Here is a 17,372-nt window from a genome sequence, read left to right on the forward strand (position 1 = left end):
GTCCGTGTGGTCTTTGGAAGTCTCGGGGGTTCAGCGGTCCGGGGTTGGGCGGCTCGGGGCGGTGCGGGCGCGGGAGCGCGCCCCCGGCGGCGTCCGGGTGGGAGCGCGGCGTGTCGCCCGCTGTTCGCGGCGGTGCGTGGCCGGAGCTTGGCTCGCGGACTCCGCGGCGCTGACCCGGGAGGAGGCGCGGCCCACCTCGGACCCCAGCCCTGCAGGTTTTCGCCTCCGGAACTCGTGGCGAGGGAGTAGCGACAAGGAGAGGAGGACTGGGGCGAGGCCGGGGCGGTGCCCGTTTCTCCAGGGCGAGTCCTCCGGGCGGCCGGCGAGGCGCGGGGAAGATGCTCCAGGTCCTGGTGCTTAAGGTGAGCGAGCGCGAAGCCCCGGGCCCGGCCGTTCAACCCGCTCCCGTGCAGGGGCCGCCCCGTGGGGACCCTTCCGGAGGGGCTCCTCTTGGACCCTTAATTTCACATTGACAACGAGAAATTTTCGTTCAAGGGTGCTCCATGCAATATTTGGGACGTACTTAATAAAGTTATTCGTTGTTTCTCCGAAATTCAGATTGAACTAGGTGTCTTGTATTCAGAACCTCGGGGGGAGGGACGGAGTCTGACACCTTCTCCCACGCACCCGGTCTGGGATCGGCGCAGGGTAAGCCACCGTCCCCTCTGCCCCGCGTCCGGAGTGTGTAGACCTGTTCCTCTCCCCCCTCCGGCGGGCCCCCATCCCCGTTGGACAGGGGACTCTGAAAGCTGCAGGCTGTGACCTCACTAAGGTGATAGAAACAACTCTTCTGTTGGCTGAGTGTATGACTTAAGTACTGTCAGTGAAATCCACAAACAATGTCAAGAGTAGTTTTCCTACTGGAGCTGCTTACCAGGGGCTTGCTTTGCCCACACTGGAGGCTGGATTGAGATTGAAGCAATAGCTGTCCAGGGACTTCTCACGACAGCATGACGAAAAGTGGACCAAGTGCCATGTAGTCTGGCATTTTTATGATGTTTTAAAATTAACATCTTAATTTTTATAACTGATGTTGAAAAGTGAACTTGACTGAAACATCTGAAGTTATTATGCAACTACTGTATATACTCAGGGGAATTGAACATGAATTGATGATTAATGATGAGTCCAGTTACTGATGTTCTAAATTAGGCTTAACCCACTCCTGTTACTGAATGTGGGAAAAGACACTCATTACATAGTTACTCAGATAAATGAAGGCAAAGGAAAACGACGGGTAGGAAAGATAAGTTACTATTCCTGAGAAATAATAACACACTTAAATTAAATTAAATCATATTAATTTAATGGTGTGAGGTATTTCTCATGCCGGATAGCTAATTCTACTTTTACTTGAGTAAAAGCAAAGTATTCAAGTTTGAATGGTAGAGGTAAGGAGAAGAAAGTGGACCAAAATTTTACATAGATAATATTTTTTGAAGGGCTTCCCTGGTGCCTCAAATGGTAAAGAATCTGCCTGCAATGTGGGAGACGTGGGTTCAGTACCTGGGTCAGGATTTATCTAATGGAAATTATGTAGACATGCAAGGGAAAAAAAATGTGTAAGGTGATGATTGAGTTTGGGCAGCTTTGCCAATGGCGCTGGCGGGAAGCAGGAGGCCTTGACCTTGGTGTAAGAGGTGGATGGGATGACCCTGAGGGATGGGATGGGGAGGGAGGTGGGAGGGGGTTTCAGGATGGGGAACACATGTAAACCCATGGCTGATTCATGTCAATGTATGGCAAAAACCACTACAATATTATAAAATGATTAGCCTCCAATTGAAATAAATTAATTCATTAAAAAACGAGTTGGGGGTGGGGGGAATTGTGAGCCCAGCCCAGAAAGTAAGCACAGGGAAAAAGTTGTAGTTTGATGCAGTTGTTCTGCTGGTAAAACTGATCCTTTGTACGTTTTTTAGGTTCTAGCAGCAGATTGTTTTTAGTTTATAGTATTTTATTAGTTTGCAGATTTTTCGTTAACATTTTTACACATATTTGCACGTTTCTTTATGCATGCTACGTCACTTCAGTTATGTCTGACTCTTTGCGACCCTAGGGACTATAGCCCACCAGCCTCCTCTGTCCATGGGATTCTCCGGGCAAGAATACTGGAGTGGGTTGTCAAGTCCTGCTCCAGAGGGTCTTTCCCACCCAGGGATCAAGCTCACATCTCCTGTGACTCCTGTTTTGCAGGCTTTACCACTGAGCCAATGGGGAAGCCCATATTTCTTTATTTTATAAAATTGTTGACTTCTTTTGTTGAACCATTTGAGAATTAGTTGTGAACTCTAAATACTTATGCATGTGTTTCTTAAAAACAGAAGACTTTCTCTTACATAACCATAGTATAATTATCACACTTGAGAAAGGTAATGTTGATACAACAATACTGCCTAATACAAAGTCCATACTCAAATTTCTCCAGTTGCTCAGGTAATATATTTTATAACTTGTTTTCTCTGATCCAGGATCCAATAAAAAATTATACATTACATTTAGTTGCCATGACCTTTTAGTCTCCTTTATTTAGGGTAGTTCTCTGGCTTTTTTGTACCTTTGATGTCATTGAAACTTACAGAGTTACTCCTGCTAGGCTTTGCAAAATATCCTTCAAGTTGAATTTGTCTGTCAGCTTCCTCATGATGGTGTTCAGGCTGGACGTTTTTAGTAAAAAATACTGCATCACATCAGAGGATAAGAAGTTCTTTTTTATCATTAAAAAATCATTGCTTTTCAGTAAAAATAATTTAAAAATGTAACTTTTATCAGGAAATACTTTAGACATATAAAAAAGCATAGAAACTATTATAAACACCTGGACATCTGCCACCTAGCTTTGCCAAATTTTAACATTTTGCCATATTTGCCTTGTATCTTTTTTACTCATAAAATGTTTTATTATTTTTAATGTAGAATTCTGTGATATTTTGAAAAGTGCATAGCCATGTAGTCACCGCCATGATCAACATACAGAACAGGCTCTTCACACGCTGAGACTGTCTTGTGCTCCTTTGTATCGTTCCTTTTCCCCACCTCTCGTCCTTGGCAACCACTGATCTGTCTTCTGTCCTTGTTAATTTTGCCTTTTTCAGAATGTCATAAAAATGAGATTGTGCACATGGAATCACAATGGTATGTAACCTTTGAGTTCGGCTGCTTTGACTTACCGTAAGGCATTAGAGGCTTATCTACATTGTGGCACGTTTTAGGGTTGAGTAGTATTCTGTTGTATGGATGTGACTGTTTTTATAATCGCCAGTTGAAGGCTCCTTGAGTTGTTTCTAAATCACGTTTCCCTGTGCTTGTTTTTCCCATGCATCTGTCTTTTTTTGTCAAGTATCTGTTCAGATCTGCCCATTCTGACATGGCGGTTTGTTTTCTCATTGACTTTGAAGAGTTCTTTACGTATTCTGGATAAAGTTCTTTGGATATGTGACTTGTAAATATTGCCCCAGTTTGTGGCTTATCTCTTTATTCCTCTAACAACGTGTTTCAAAGAGCTTTACATTTAAAAGAAGGTTTAAATTCGGATTAAGTCTAGTTTATCAATTTTTGCTTATACAAATTATACTTTTGGTGTTTTATCTAAGAAATCTTTGCCTAACCCACAGTCACAAAGATTTCACCCCATATATTCCTCAAAAAACTTTTATAGTCTTATGTTTTAAATTTAGATAAATGATCCCTCAGAGTTAATTTTTATATACGTTATGAGGAATGGATCAAGGTTCATTTTTTTTTGCATATATATCTAATTTTTTCAGCATCATTTGTTGAAAAGAACTATCCTTCTTCCACTGAATTGCCTTTGTGCCATTATTGAAAATCAGTTGAGCACGTATGTGTGATTCTGTTTCTGTTCTGTTGATATATATATTTGTGAATTCTCCAGTACCACACAGTTCTGATTGCTGCAGCTTTATATTAAGCGTCAAAATCAGATAGTGTGAGTGTTCCAACAGTGTTGTTCTTTTTCAGAATTATAGGCGCTGTTCTAGTTCCATTGGCCTTTCAATATGAATTTCAGAACTAGTTCATTGATTTCTTAACTCATTTTGAGGGGAAATCAGAATCTTAACATTCCATGAATACAGTATATCTGCATTACAGGCCTTCTTTGATTTATGTCATCAGTGTTTTGTAACTTTTAGCATACAAATTTTGTTAGATTTCTTTCTAGGTAATTCCTGCTTTTTGGTGCTGTTGCAAATGGCACTGTTTTTAATATTTAAATTTCCAGTTTGTAATATAGACATACAGTTGCATTTATTATATGACCTTGTACCTTGAAACCTTGTTAAAGTCCCTTATTAGTTTTAGTATATTTCTTGTAGGCTCCATAGAATTTTCTCCGTATGTATTCTTATTGTGAATATAGACGCTTGTCTTTCTTCTTTCTGACTTTCCTAACAATGTTTATTTTGTAATTACTTATTTTTAGCTGTCCTGGGTCTCCACTGCTGCACGGGCTTTGCTCTAGCTGTGGCGAGCAGAGGCTCCTCTAGTTGGGATGCGGTGGCTTCTTTTGTTGAGGACCATGGACTGTAGAGTGCCTGGGCTCAGATGCTGTGATAAATGAGCTTAGTTGCTCCACGGGGTGTGGGATCCTCCCGGATCAGGGATCAAACCCATGTTGTCTGCACTGGCAGGTGAATTCTTCACCACTGAGCCACCAGGGAAGCCCACGTCTTTTTCCTGTCTCACTGTATAAGTAGGACTTCCAGCACAGTGTTACTGAGTAGGCATGGTAAACACATCACTAATACATTTTTGTTTTGTTTTAATTTTCAGTTCTAAAATTGCTGTTTTCCAAAGGTTTCTTTAATTTTTTTTTAAAGTTTTCTTTTGTGAGATTCTTCTTTAAATTAAAAAAAACCCTCTCTACAGCAGTCTTGTCTTCTAAGTCTTTGAACATGGTATTATAGTAGCTGCTTTTAAGTCCTTGCCTATACAACTTGAGGGGCTTCCTAGGTGGCACTAATGGTAAAGAACCAACCTACCAAAGCAGGAGATGTAAGAGACGTGGGTTCGATCTCTGGGCTGGAAAGATCCTCTCGAGGAGGGCATGGCAATCAACTCCAGTATTCTTGCCTGGAGAATCCCATGGACAGAGGAGCCTAGAGGGCCACAGTCCATAGGGTGCAGAGAGTCAGACACGACTGAAGAGACTTAGCACACATGCACGCGGTTCACTTTGCCGTCTGGGCAGTCTTGGGTTCAGTTTCTGTTGGCTGCTGTTTGCTTGGCCTTGCAGCACATGCTCATTTCTTTGCTTGTCTAATGTTGTTCTTGCCACACTGGGGGTTGTGATAGGGAGCCGCTGTATAATCAGTCTTCACTTTGAGAGGCTTGGGTTATAGTACTTTGGAGACCTCTTAAGATGAGCTTAAGATGGCGGAGTAGAAGGACATGCTCTCACCTCCTCTTGTGAGAACTCCAAAATTGGAACTCACTGCTGAACAACCATCAGCAGGAGAATGTTGGATCCCACCAAAAAAAGATACCCACTTCCAAGGGCAAAGGACGAGGCCCAACAAGACTTTCAGTTCAGTTCAGTCGCTCAGTCATGTCTAACTCTTTGTGACCCCATGAATCACAGCACACCAGGCCTCCCTGTCCATCACCAACTCCCGGAGTTCACCCAAACTGATGTCCATCGAGCCAGTGATGCCATCCAGCCATCTCATCCTCTGTCATCCCCTTCTCCTCCTGCCTCCAATCTCTCCCAACATCAGGGTCTTTTCTAGTGAGTCAACTCTTCGTATCAGGTGGCCAAAGTATTGGAGTTTCAGCCTCAGTGTTAGTCCTTCCAATGAATACCCAGGACTGATCTCCTTCAGAATGGACTGGTTGGATCTCCTTGCAGTCCAAGGAACTCTCAAGAGTCTTCTCCAACATCACAGTTCAAAAGCATCAATTCTTCGGCGCTCAGCTTTCTTCACAGCCCAATTCTCATATCCATACATGACCACTGGAAAAACCATAGCCTTGACTAGACGGACCTTTGTTGGCAAAGTAATCTCTCTGCTTTTGAATCTGCTATCTAGGTTGGTCATAACTTTCCTTCCAAGGAGTAAGCATCTTTTAATTTCATGCCTGCAATCACCATGTGCAGTGATTTTGGAGCCCAAACAAATAAAGCCTGACACTGTTTCCATTGTTTCTCCATCTATTTGCCATGAAGTGATGGGACCAGATGCCATGTTCTTACTTTTCTGAATGTTGGATTTTAAGCCAACTTTGTCACTCTCCTCTTTCACTTTCATTGAGAGGCTCTTTAGTTCTTCTTTGCTTTCTGCCATAAATGTGGTACCATCTGCATATCTGAGGTTATTGATATTTCTCCTGGCAATCTTGATTCCAGCTTGTGCTTCATCCACCCCAGCATTTCTCATGATGTACTCTGCATATAAGTTAAATAAGCAGGGTGACAATATACATCCTTGACGGACCCCATTCCCAATATGGAACCAGCCTGTTGTTCCATGTCCAGTTCTAACTGTTGCTTCCTGACCTGTGTATAGATTTCTCAAGAGGCAGGTCAGGTGGTCTGGTATTCCCATCTGTTGAAGAATTTTCCACGGTTTGTGGGATCCACACAGTCAAAGGCTTTGGCATAGTCAATAAAGCAGAAGTAGATGTTTTTCTAGAACTCTCTTGCTTTTTTGATGATCCAACAGATTTTGGCAATTTGATCTCTAGTTCCTCTGGCTTTTCTAAATTCAGCTTGAACTCTGGAAGTTCACAGTTCACATACTGTTCATGCCTGGCTTGGACAATTTTGAGCAAAGTAGCGTGTGAGATGAGTGCAATTGTGCAGTAGTTTGAACACTCTTTGGCATTACTGAGCATGACCCCACCCATCAGAGCAAGACCCAGATTCCCCCACAGCCAGTCCCTCCCGTCAGAAAGCTTCCACAAGTCTCATCCTCTTTCATCAGAGGGCAGACAGAATGAAAACCACAATCACAAAAAACTAACCAAACTGATCACATGGATCACAGCCTTGTCTAACTCAATGAAAATATGAGCCATGCCATGTAGGGCCACCCAGGACAGATGGGTCATGGTGGAGAGTTCTGACAAAACATGGTCCCTGGAGAAGGGAATAGTAAACCACTCTAGTATTCTTGCCTTGAGAACCCCATGAACAGTATGAAAAGGCAAAAAGACGTGACACTGAAAGATGAACTCCCTAGGTCAGTAGGTGCCCAATGTGCCACTGGAGAAGAGTGGAGGAACAGCTCCAGAAGGAATGACGAGGCTGAGCCAAAGCAGAAACAGCGCCCAGTTGTGAATGTGACTGGTGATGGAAGTAAAGTCCGATGCTATAAAAAACGATATTGCATAGGAACCTGGAATGTTAAGTCCGTGAACCAAAATAAGTTGGAAGTGGTCTAACAGGAGATGGCAAAAGTGAACATAGACATTTTAGGATCAATGAACTAAAATGGACTAGAGTGGGAGAATTTAATTCATATGACCTTGCGGCTGGTGCATGGGGATGACCCACAGAGATGTTATGGGGAGGGAGGTGGGAGGGGGGTTCATGTTTGGGAACACATGTAAGAATTAAAGATTTTAAAATTAAAAAAAAAAAACTAAAAAATAATAATAATAATTCATATGACCATTGTATCTACTGCTGTGGGCAAGAATCCCTTATTAGAAATGGAGGAGCCTTCATAGTCAACAGAAAAGTCCAAAATGCAGTGCTTGGATGCAATCTCAAAAATAACAGAATGATCTCTGTTTGTTTCCAAGGCAAACCACTCAATATCATAGTAATCCAAGTCTATGCCCCAATCACTAATGCCAAGGAAGCTGAAGTTGAACAGTTCTATGATGACCTACAAGACCTTCTAGAAATAACACCAAAAAAAGATGTCCTCTTCATCATAGGGTACTAGAATGCAAAAGTAGGATATGAAGAGATACCTAGAGTAACAGGCAAGTTTGGCCTTGAGGTACGAAATGAAGCAGGGCAAAGGCTAACAATTTTGGCCAAGATTATGCCCTGGTCATAGCAAATACCCTCTTCCAACAGCACAAGAGATGACTTTACACATGGGTCACCAGATGGTCAATACTGAAATCAGATTGATTATATTCTTTGCAGCTAAAGATGGAGAAGCTCTATACAGTCAGCAAAAACAAGGCCGGGAACTGACTGTGGCTGAGATCATGAACTCCTTACTGCCAAATTCAGAGTTAACCTGAAGAAGGTAGGGAAAACCACTAGGCCATTCAGGTAGGACCTTAATCAAATCATTTACGATTATACAGTGGATGTGACAAATAGATTCAAGGAATTAGATCTAACAGAGTGCCTGAAGAACTACGGATGGAGGTTTGTAACATTGTACAGGGGGTGGTGATCAAAACCATCCCCAAGAAAAAGAAATGCAAAAAGGCAGAATAGTTATCTGAGGAGGCCTTACAAATAGCTGAGAAAAGAAGAGAAGTGAAAAGCAAAGGAGAAAAGGAACGATACATCCATCTGAATGCAGAGTTCCAAAGAATAGCAAGGAGAGATAAGAAAGCCTTCCTAAATAATCAATGCAAAGGAATAGAGGAAACAGTAGAATGGGAAAGACTAGAAATCTCTTCAAGAAAATTAGAGATATCAAGGGAATATTTCATGTAAAGATGGGCATAATAAAGGACAGAAACAGTATGGACCTAATAGAAGCAGAAGATATTAAGAAGAGGTGGCAAGTGTAATTATTTTATAAAAGTCAGTCTCTAAGTCTTATTTGTAAGAGGACAAAGATCATGTTTATCTTGCTTAAAACTGCGCCTTTCAACCAAGGGGTTGAGGGGGCAGGAGTCAATAGTTTTTGCATGAATTAATAAACTGAAAGAAAAAATGTGTCTTTAGATATGTTTTCAACAATAACACTAAAAAAAAAAAAAAAAGAGGTGGCAAGAGTACACAGAACTATACCAAAAATATCTTAATGACCCAGGTAACCATGATGGTGTGATCACTCAGAGCCAGACATCCTGGAGTCTGAAGTCAAGTGGGCTTTAGGAAGCATCACTGCAAACAAAGCTAGTGGAGGTGATGGAATTCAAGTTGAGCTATTTCAAATCCTAAAAGATGATGCTGTCAAAGTGCTGCACTCAATACCTTAGCTAATTTGGAAAACACAGCGGTGGCCACAGGACTGGAAAAGGTCAGTTTGTTCATTCCAGTCCCGAAGAAAGGCAATGCCAAAGAACGTTCAAACTGCCATGCAGTTGCACTCATCTCACACGCTAGCAAAATAATGCTCAAAATTCTCCAAGCCAAACTTCAGCAGTACATGAACCAAGAACTTCCATGTGTTCAAGCTGGATTCAGAAAAGGCAGAGGAACCAGAGATCAAATTGCCAACATCTGTTGGATCATAGTAAAAGCAAGAGAATTACAGAAAAACATCTACTTCTCCATTGACTACACTAAAAGCCTCTGACTGTATGGATCACAACAAACTTTGGAAAATTCTTTAAGAGATGGGAATATCAGACCACCTTACCTGCCTCCTGAGAAACCTGTATGCAGTTAAAGAAGCAACTGGTTCAAAATTGGGGAAGGAATATGTCAAGGCTGTATATTGTCATCCTGCTTATTTAATTTATATGCAGAGTACATCATGCAAAATGCTGGGCTGCCTAAAGCTCAAGCTGGAATCAAGATTGCTGGGAGAAACATCCATAACCTCAGATACGCAGATGACACCACCCTTACAGCAGAAAGCGAAGAGGAATAAAGAGTCTCTTGATGAAAGACAAAGAGGAGAGTGAAAAAGCTGGCTTAAAACTCAGCATTCGAAAAACTAAGGTCATGGCATCTGGTCCCATCACTTCATGGGAAATAGATGGGGAAACAATGAAAACAGTGACAGACATTATTTTCTTGGGCTCCAAAATCATTGCAGATGGTGACTGTAGCCATGAAATTAAAAGACACTTGCTCCTTGGAAGAAAAGCTATGACAAACCTAGACAGCATATTAAGAAGCAGAGACATTACTTTGCCAACAAAAGTCCATCTAGTCAAAGCTATGGTTTTTCTAGTAGTTGTGCATGGATGTAAGAGTTGGACTCTAAAGAAAGCTGGGCTTTCTTAGAGTTGGACTCTAAAGAAGAATTGATGCTTTTGAACTGTGGTGTTGGAGAAGACTCTTGAGAGTCCCTTGGGCTGCAGGGACATCAAATCAGTCAATCCTAAAAGAAATCAGTCCTGAATATTCATTGGAAGGACTAATGCTAAAGCTGAAACTCCAATACTTTGGCCACCTGAGGTGAAGAACTGACTCATTTGAAAAGACCCTGATGCTGGGAAAGATTGAAGGCAGAAGGAAGAGGGGACAACAGAGGATGAGATGGTTGGATGATATCACTGACCCAATGGACAGGAGTTTAGCAAGCTCTGGGAGTTGGTGATGGACAGGGAAGCCTGGCGTGCTGCAGTCCATGGGATCACAAAGTCAGACACTACTGAGCATCTGAACTGACTGACTGCTTTTCCCCTTGATGACAGAGCATGTTGTCTTTGTCCTGAAACATGGTCTTTATTTCTCAGGCCTAACACTGCAGGGGTTCTGTGAGGGAGCCTAAAGTGTTTACTGAGCCTCCTTAACTTGGTAGGACTCCTGCTCCAAACTCCATTTTCCTGTGATGAATGCAGAGAGAATCAAAGCTTGTGGTTCTTCACTGACTCCGTTGTGTCTGACTCTTTGCAACCCCATGGACTGCAGCATGCCAGGCTTCCCTGTCCTTTACTGTCTTTTTCTTTTATTTCAATTTCATTTTATTTTCTCCTGTTTTTCTTTTTCTCATAATTTCTTTTATTTTTCATCTAATGAAGAAAATCTTGTTTTTTAATGACACTAATATATGATATCTATTCTTATTCTCTGAACTGAGAAGTCTGACTTTCATTCGTATCCCTTCTACCCCATTCTTGGCTTCCTCTGTAGGTAATAATTTTTTTTTTTTTGCCACCATTTGTTTCTTTGAAAGTGAGCAGAATGTATATGTATTCATATTTTCTTCTCTTTCTTACAAAAGAGATGGAATACTGAAAACATTGTCTTGAACCTTGCTTTTGTATTTTATTATGAATATTTTCAAAATACTGATCGAAGATTTTGGTCTTTGCTTTTTGAATCACAGTAGACAATTTAAAATTACAAAAAATCAATAGAGTTACTTACATATTATTGGTTACATGTTTTACATTTTTGTGTTTACATCTTTCATTTTTTTCCCAGTTTTATTGAAATATAGTTGACATATCATGTTGTATAAGTTCAAGGTATACAAGGTGATAATTTGATATACATATATATTGAAGGTCTTTTATCTTCTGTCTAACCCTTTAAGACAGAGGTACTCATCAAGAATTTGTTAAAGCACTTAATTTTGAAACAGTTGCTGTGATTCTGAGGTTTTATAGTTCCACTTTTAAATGATGGATTGTTTTGCTTGTATTTTGAAATTTTTACAGATTGAAGATCCAGGTTGCTTCTGGGTTGTTATAAAAGGATGTAATCCCTTTTTAGATGATGAAGTTGACTATCAAAAACTAAATAGTGCCATGAATGACTTCTATAATAGCATGTGTCAAGATATAGAAATAAAACCACTAAAGTTGGAAGAAGGGCAGGTATGTATCTGAATGTGCTTTGAACACTGTGTCTTGAAATACTACTCGAAATGTAGACTGTTTTGACAGCTAAGTTGGCATTTCAGTTTGCTTATAATTACTGTTTTGTATTAGGTTCTTTTGATGGCATAAGTCAGGCTAGTCACGAAAGGTAGCAGTTATATTAGGTTCACATGGGGCAACAGGAGATGGAGTGTCATGTAAACGCAGTCACTGGGGCCACTGTCCTGGGGCTGGGAACCAGAGGATTATTCTAGATCCATCACGGGGACCTTAGCGGAGACAGCTTGGAATTTCCAGTCTGGTGCTGCAGTGAACATTGGGGTACATGTATCTTTTCAAATTATGGTTTTCTCTGGATATAAGCCCAGGAGTGGGATTGCTGGATCATATGGTAGCTCTATTTTTAGTTTTTAGGGAGCCTCAATACTGTTCTCACCCTTTCCAGCATTTATTATCTTTAGATTTTTCAGAGATGGCCATTCTGACCAGGGTGAGGTGATATCTTACTGTAGTTTTGATTTGTATCTCTCTAATAATTAGTGGTGTTGAGGATCTTTTCATGTGCTTTTTAATCATCTATGTATATTCTTTGGAGAAAAGTCTATTTAGATCTTCTGCTCACTTTTTGATTGGATTGTTTGTTTTTTGACATTGAGCTGCATGAGCTGTTTGTATATTTTGGAGATTAATCCCTCATCAGTTGCTTTGTTTGCAAATATTTTCTCCCATTCTGAGGGTCATCTTCTCATTTTGTTTATGGTTTCCCATAGCTCAGTTGGTAAAGAATCCGCCTGCAACGCAGGAGGCCCTGGTTCACTTCCTGGGTCGGGAAGATCTGCTGGAAAAGGGATAGGCTTCTCACTCTAGTGTTCTTGGGCTTCCTTTGTGGCTTAGCTGGTAAAGAATCCACCTGCAATGCAGGTAGACCTGGGTTTGATCCCTGCGTTGGGAAGATCTCCTGGAGAAGAGAAGGGCTACCCACTTCAGTATTCTGGCCAGGAGAATTCCACAGACTGTATAGTTAACGGGGTTGCAAAGAGTCGGACACAGTGAGCAACTTTCACTTTCACTTTTCTTTGCAAAAGCTTTTACCTTTAACTAGGTCTATTTGTTTGTTTTTATTTTTGTTACTCTAGGAGGTGTATTAAAAAAGATCTTGCTGTGTTCTGTGTCAGAGACTGTTATGCCTGTGTTCTCCTCTAAGAGTTTTATAGTATCTGGTCTTACATTTAGGTCTTTAATCCATTTTGAGTTTGTTTTTGTGTATGGTATTAGGGAGTGTTTTAATTTCATTCTTTTACGTGTAGCTGTCCAGTTTGGCCAGCACCGCTTATTGAAGAGACTGTCTTTCCTCCATTGTATAGTCTTATTTCCTTTGTCATGGATTAGGTGACTGTAGCTGCATGGGTTTGTATCTGAACTTTCCAGCCTGTTCCATTGATCTATATTCCTGATTTTTTTCTTTCTTTCTTTTTGGCGCCAGTTCCATACCGTTTTGATGACTGGCTTTGTAGTATAATTTGAAGTCAGGGAGCCTAATTCCTCCAGCTTTATTTTTCTTTCTTAAGATCGACTTGGCTATTCATGGTCTTTTGTGTTCCCATGCAAATTGTAAAATTTTTTGTTCTAATTCTGTGAAAAATGCCATTGGTAATTTGATAGGGATTGCATTGAATCTGTAGTTTGCTTTGGGTAGTATGGTCATTTTCACAATATTGATTCTTCCAATCCAAGAACGTGGTATATCTCTCCATCTGTTTGTGTCATCTTTGATTTCTTTTATCAGTATCCTATAGTTTTCTGAGTATGACTAGAGAATTTAACACTAAAGTTTTCTTTTTGTTTTGTAGGTTTGTGTGGTTTATTGTCAGGAACTAAAGTGCTGGTGCAGGGCAGTTATTAAGTCAATCGTGTCTTCAGCAGACCATTACCTCGCAGAGTGTTTCCTTGTGGATTTTGCCAGATACATTCCAGTGAAATCCAGAAAGTAAGTACATATTTATTTTGCTTTATGCTCTTTGGGGGGACAAAATGTCAGTTTTGAAGGAGGGTGTTAATTTTCAAAGAAAGGGATGAGAGGTCATAAACTGGAAATTTGTAGCTTCAAGAAGAGCAGATTGCAGGTTCCAGTTTTATGAGCAGTGAATGGATGAGCAGGTGGTGGGGATGAGGGGTCAGCAGGCGGCTCCGGCCCTCCTTCCACCATCCTTCCTGGAAAGGGCAGGTGCTCTTGGCCAGCCGTTTGCCTGGCCTGGTGTGACCTGTCCCATGCTCAAGTGATGGAGTGGGACCTTTAGGAAGACCTCTGTTTACTACACAGAGGATGGTTTGCTGGCACGGCTCCAGATTACAGAGAGAAGCACATGTGTCCCTGGTTGTCCCACTTAGCAGAGTGAGGGTGTGACTGTCACAGAGTGGCCCTCGCAGATTCCAGGACCACGTGTTGCAGTTCCCTAGAAAACACTCTCAGCAAGTCAGGTGTTTTTGGTAATTTTTTCATGGTTCTTGCCCCAGTGTCAGCAGGTGTCAGTTTAATAAATAAGTAAACGTGAGGACTCTTCTTCTGAAAGAGAAGAATAGTCCCAGCTACAGGAGAGGTGACCCCTGACAGGGAGTCTGTACTAGGAGGCTGCTCCCACACGGTAGGCTGGCCAGTGCTCACGGGAAAGGCGATGCCTATCCGGCTTGTGGTTCTGCACCTTTATAACCATCAGTTCAGTTCAGTCGCTCAGTTGAGGCCAACTCTTTGCATCCCCATGGACTGCAGCAGGCCAGGCTTCCCTGTCCATCACCAACTCCAGGAGCTTACTCAAACTCATGTCCATCAAGTTGGTGATGCCACCCAACCGTCTCATCCAGCCATCTCACTTTATAGCCATACTGGTTATTAAAAATAACATGATAATTAACGACTTGGGAGATTTCCTATTAGCATTTGAGTTTTAAAATTTAGTTTGTTTTTGGCAAGAGAATTGTTTGATTAGAGTAAGGAAGCCTGGAGAGGCAGTTAGTGCAATCACTTTCTCTTAACTGTTTGAGACGAGGTGCCCAGGCTGCCCACACATGGCCCTGAGAACATGTTGATGTCGAAACTGTATGTGCAAATGCTCTATCATTTTCATGAAGGAAAATGGAAATAAAAACGTGCAACAACTTACTTATCAAACTGCAGTCCATCAGCTCTTTTGTGCAGAGTTGACAAACAGTGATTCTGAAAACATCTGCTTATTTACAGAAACTTAAAGGTAATTCTGGTTGTGGATTGAAATTGAAAATTTTAAATCTTAAATAAAATTTGCTTCCAGGTTTGTTTGTAATTACCCAATGTTTCTCAGTCTAAGGAGACAGTATTTTTCTAATCCCTCCCTGCTGCCATGCCATGAGATTTTAATGCCAAAGATTACTGAGTATCTTTTAGGTACTGTATGTATTTATATACTACATGTATTTTTGTGCTTTATACATAGAAAAGTAAGGTTTTGTTCCCTTAGCCCCCAAGAACCAGTTTTCACCTTGTTGGGCAAATGTCTCCAAGCATTTGTTGTTGGTGGTGGCTGTATTAGAAATAGAATCAGATTTTGTGTGTTTTACGTTAAGTATGTTAATTATATAGGTGGACTTTATATAACTTTTTTAATCATGAAACTGTTTTTGTTTCACTGTTAAGCATCCGAGTTGCCATAGAAACTTTTATGCGGCTTCCCTACAGAGCAAAAAAATTCAGACTGTACTGCACAAAACCTGTCACATTGCACATTAACTTCTGTGAAGACAGTGCTGAAATTGTGTAAGTACAGCTTCTAATGTATGCTGAATCATTAGTAAAAGTCTTAAATTGAGTGTAGGAAGTTTATGTGAAATCAAGTCTTTATGAGAAGTCCTAAAACGATTTCAAAGGTCTCTTTGTCCTTCAGGAGGGATCTTCTGAATCAGCCTGTCAAACCTGGCCGTGCAGCCATGTCCAGAGGCTGCAGTGTAGGGGGGTTTAGAGTAAGACCCAAGCTCTGTTTCTTTTTCTTTTTTTTTACAAAAAAGGGCAAGTTAACTGTAAAGAGAAACATGGATACATCAGATCATGGAGCATTAGCGAAAAGTCCAGGCATCCTTCTCCCGCCCTGTTTCTTCCCTCCTGCCCTCCCTCCTAGGAAGCCTCTGTGACCTTTTCAGGCTCTGAATTGGCAGACCTTTGTTGGTGCTTTTATGCATATTCACATTGACGGAACTTTTAATGAAAATTAGAATGCACTGTCTTATTGGCGAATTTACCAGCTGGCTTAGTATCTTATTGGTGTGGATCCCAAGGCAGCTGCAAGAGTGATGTTTTCATCAGACCAAGGGAACTACAGGTGATGAGGGCTGGGGCTATGGAGATGGGCGGGTCTCCACAGACCTCACAAAAGCATTGGTAATGGAGGCGGCCCCCAAGCTGAGAGAGAGCTTAGAACGCAGTATCACCAGGCCGTGCAAGCTGAGTCAGAACTGTGCTGCTTCCTGTAGCTTTATCCCCCACAAAGCCACAGTGATGGAGGAGGGGGGAAGACAGTGCAAGGGCAGGGGGTGGGAGGGTGCTGCCCCCAGGACCTCAGGGAGTGCTCGTTCAAGACAGCAAAGATCACAGTCATAACCCTGACACAGCACTGCCCAGTGCAGGAACCCATCCCATACAAACACTGGCAGTGTGGGCAGATCACAAGATAGGGGGTGTGTGTGTGAGAGAGATACATGTGTACACATGTGCGTGCGTGCGTGTATGTATCTCTACATCAATGTACAGTGCAGGATTGTTTGCAAACAACCTAGCTGGCTATCAAGAGAGGAATGGCTAGGGGCAGCCAATATGCCAATTATATGCCCCCAGGAGAAAGACTGAGAGTAGAAGGGAGTACATGTATTGGCAAAGAGCTTCAACAAACATTCTTAAGGTAAATTCACCAATAAGACAGTGCGCTCTAATTTTCACCAGTTTAGTTTAGATGAAACAACTCAGGAGCAGCCAGATGGAAGAGATGCATGGGGCAGGGTCTGGGGAAAGGGGCTGCCTTCCCTCCAGGGACACCTGTTCCCCCACACTTCTAAGTGTTCACCAGCCCAGAAGCTCCCAACCTAGTCCATTTTTAGTGTTTATGGAGGCTTCATTACCTAGTCATGATTGTTTAAATCATTGGCCTTTGACAGTTGATTCAACCTCCAGTACCTCTCCCCTCCCCAAAGGTCCAGGGAGTGGGATTGAAAGATGCAACCCTCTAATCACACGGTTGGTTCCCCTGGCAACCAGCCCTCATGTCTAAGTTATATAGGCACTTTCTACAGGTCACCTCAGTAACATAACAAAAGACACCTTTTATTACTCTCATCACTGAGCTCTGTGCCAGAAACAGTGACAGTGACCAAGTTAATATTTCTTACTATAAATCACAGTATCACACAGAGAAAAGGACAAGATGATGGGGAGAGATGGGGCACAGTGAAAGGGAGTTGTCAGAGTGAGGAGTACGGTGAGACAGCAGGGCCTGGGCCCCCCATGGCCACTCTTGGCACTTTGGTTTAACCAACACGGAGGGAGCCCTCGCTCTGCCAGTGTGTGCTGAGCATTCCTCACCCAACTCATTCCCTGTTCCGGGGAGCTAGCACCCTGGCTGGGGAGATGGATGTTGCAGGTAAATGGGACAATGGTGTTGGGATGGATGATACTGTGGAGGTGGACACAGTTG

The 17,372-nt window shown here is 42.0% G+C and overlaps 1 protein-coding gene across 5 annotated transcripts in view; it reads left to right on the forward strand.

Moving 5' to 3' along the window:
- Positions 1 to 121: 121 nt before the first annotated feature.
- Positions 122 to 17,372, forward strand: part of TDRD12 (tudor domain containing 12) — a 75,323-nt gene continuing 58,072 nt past the window's right edge. For 4 of the 5 annotated variants that reach the window (XR_009596316.1, XM_042231934.2, XM_012190112.5 and 1 more), the window contains exons 1-4: positions 122 to 362; positions 11,500 to 11,658; positions 13,512 to 13,648; positions 15,329 to 15,448. Coding sequence is in view for 4 of the 5 variants with exons in the window: in XM_042231934.2 (XP_042087868.1) it covers positions 339 to 362; positions 11,500 to 11,658; positions 13,512 to 13,648; positions 15,329 to 15,448 (440 nt within the window). In the remaining variant the exon portion in view is untranslated. Of the gene's footprint in view, positions 363 to 2,369; positions 8,229 to 11,499; positions 11,659 to 13,511; positions 13,649 to 15,328; positions 15,449 to 17,372 lie in introns of those variants that run through there. The other variant, XM_060398478.1, reaches the window with a different exon arrangement.

The sequence above is a fragment of the Ovis aries genome, chromosome 14, assembly GCF_016772045.2.
Source record: "Ovis aries strain OAR_USU_Benz2616 breed Rambouillet chromosome 14, ARS-UI_Ramb_v3.0, whole genome shotgun sequence".
Classification (NCBI taxonomy): Eukaryota; Metazoa; Chordata; class Mammalia; order Artiodactyla; family Bovidae; genus Ovis; species Ovis aries.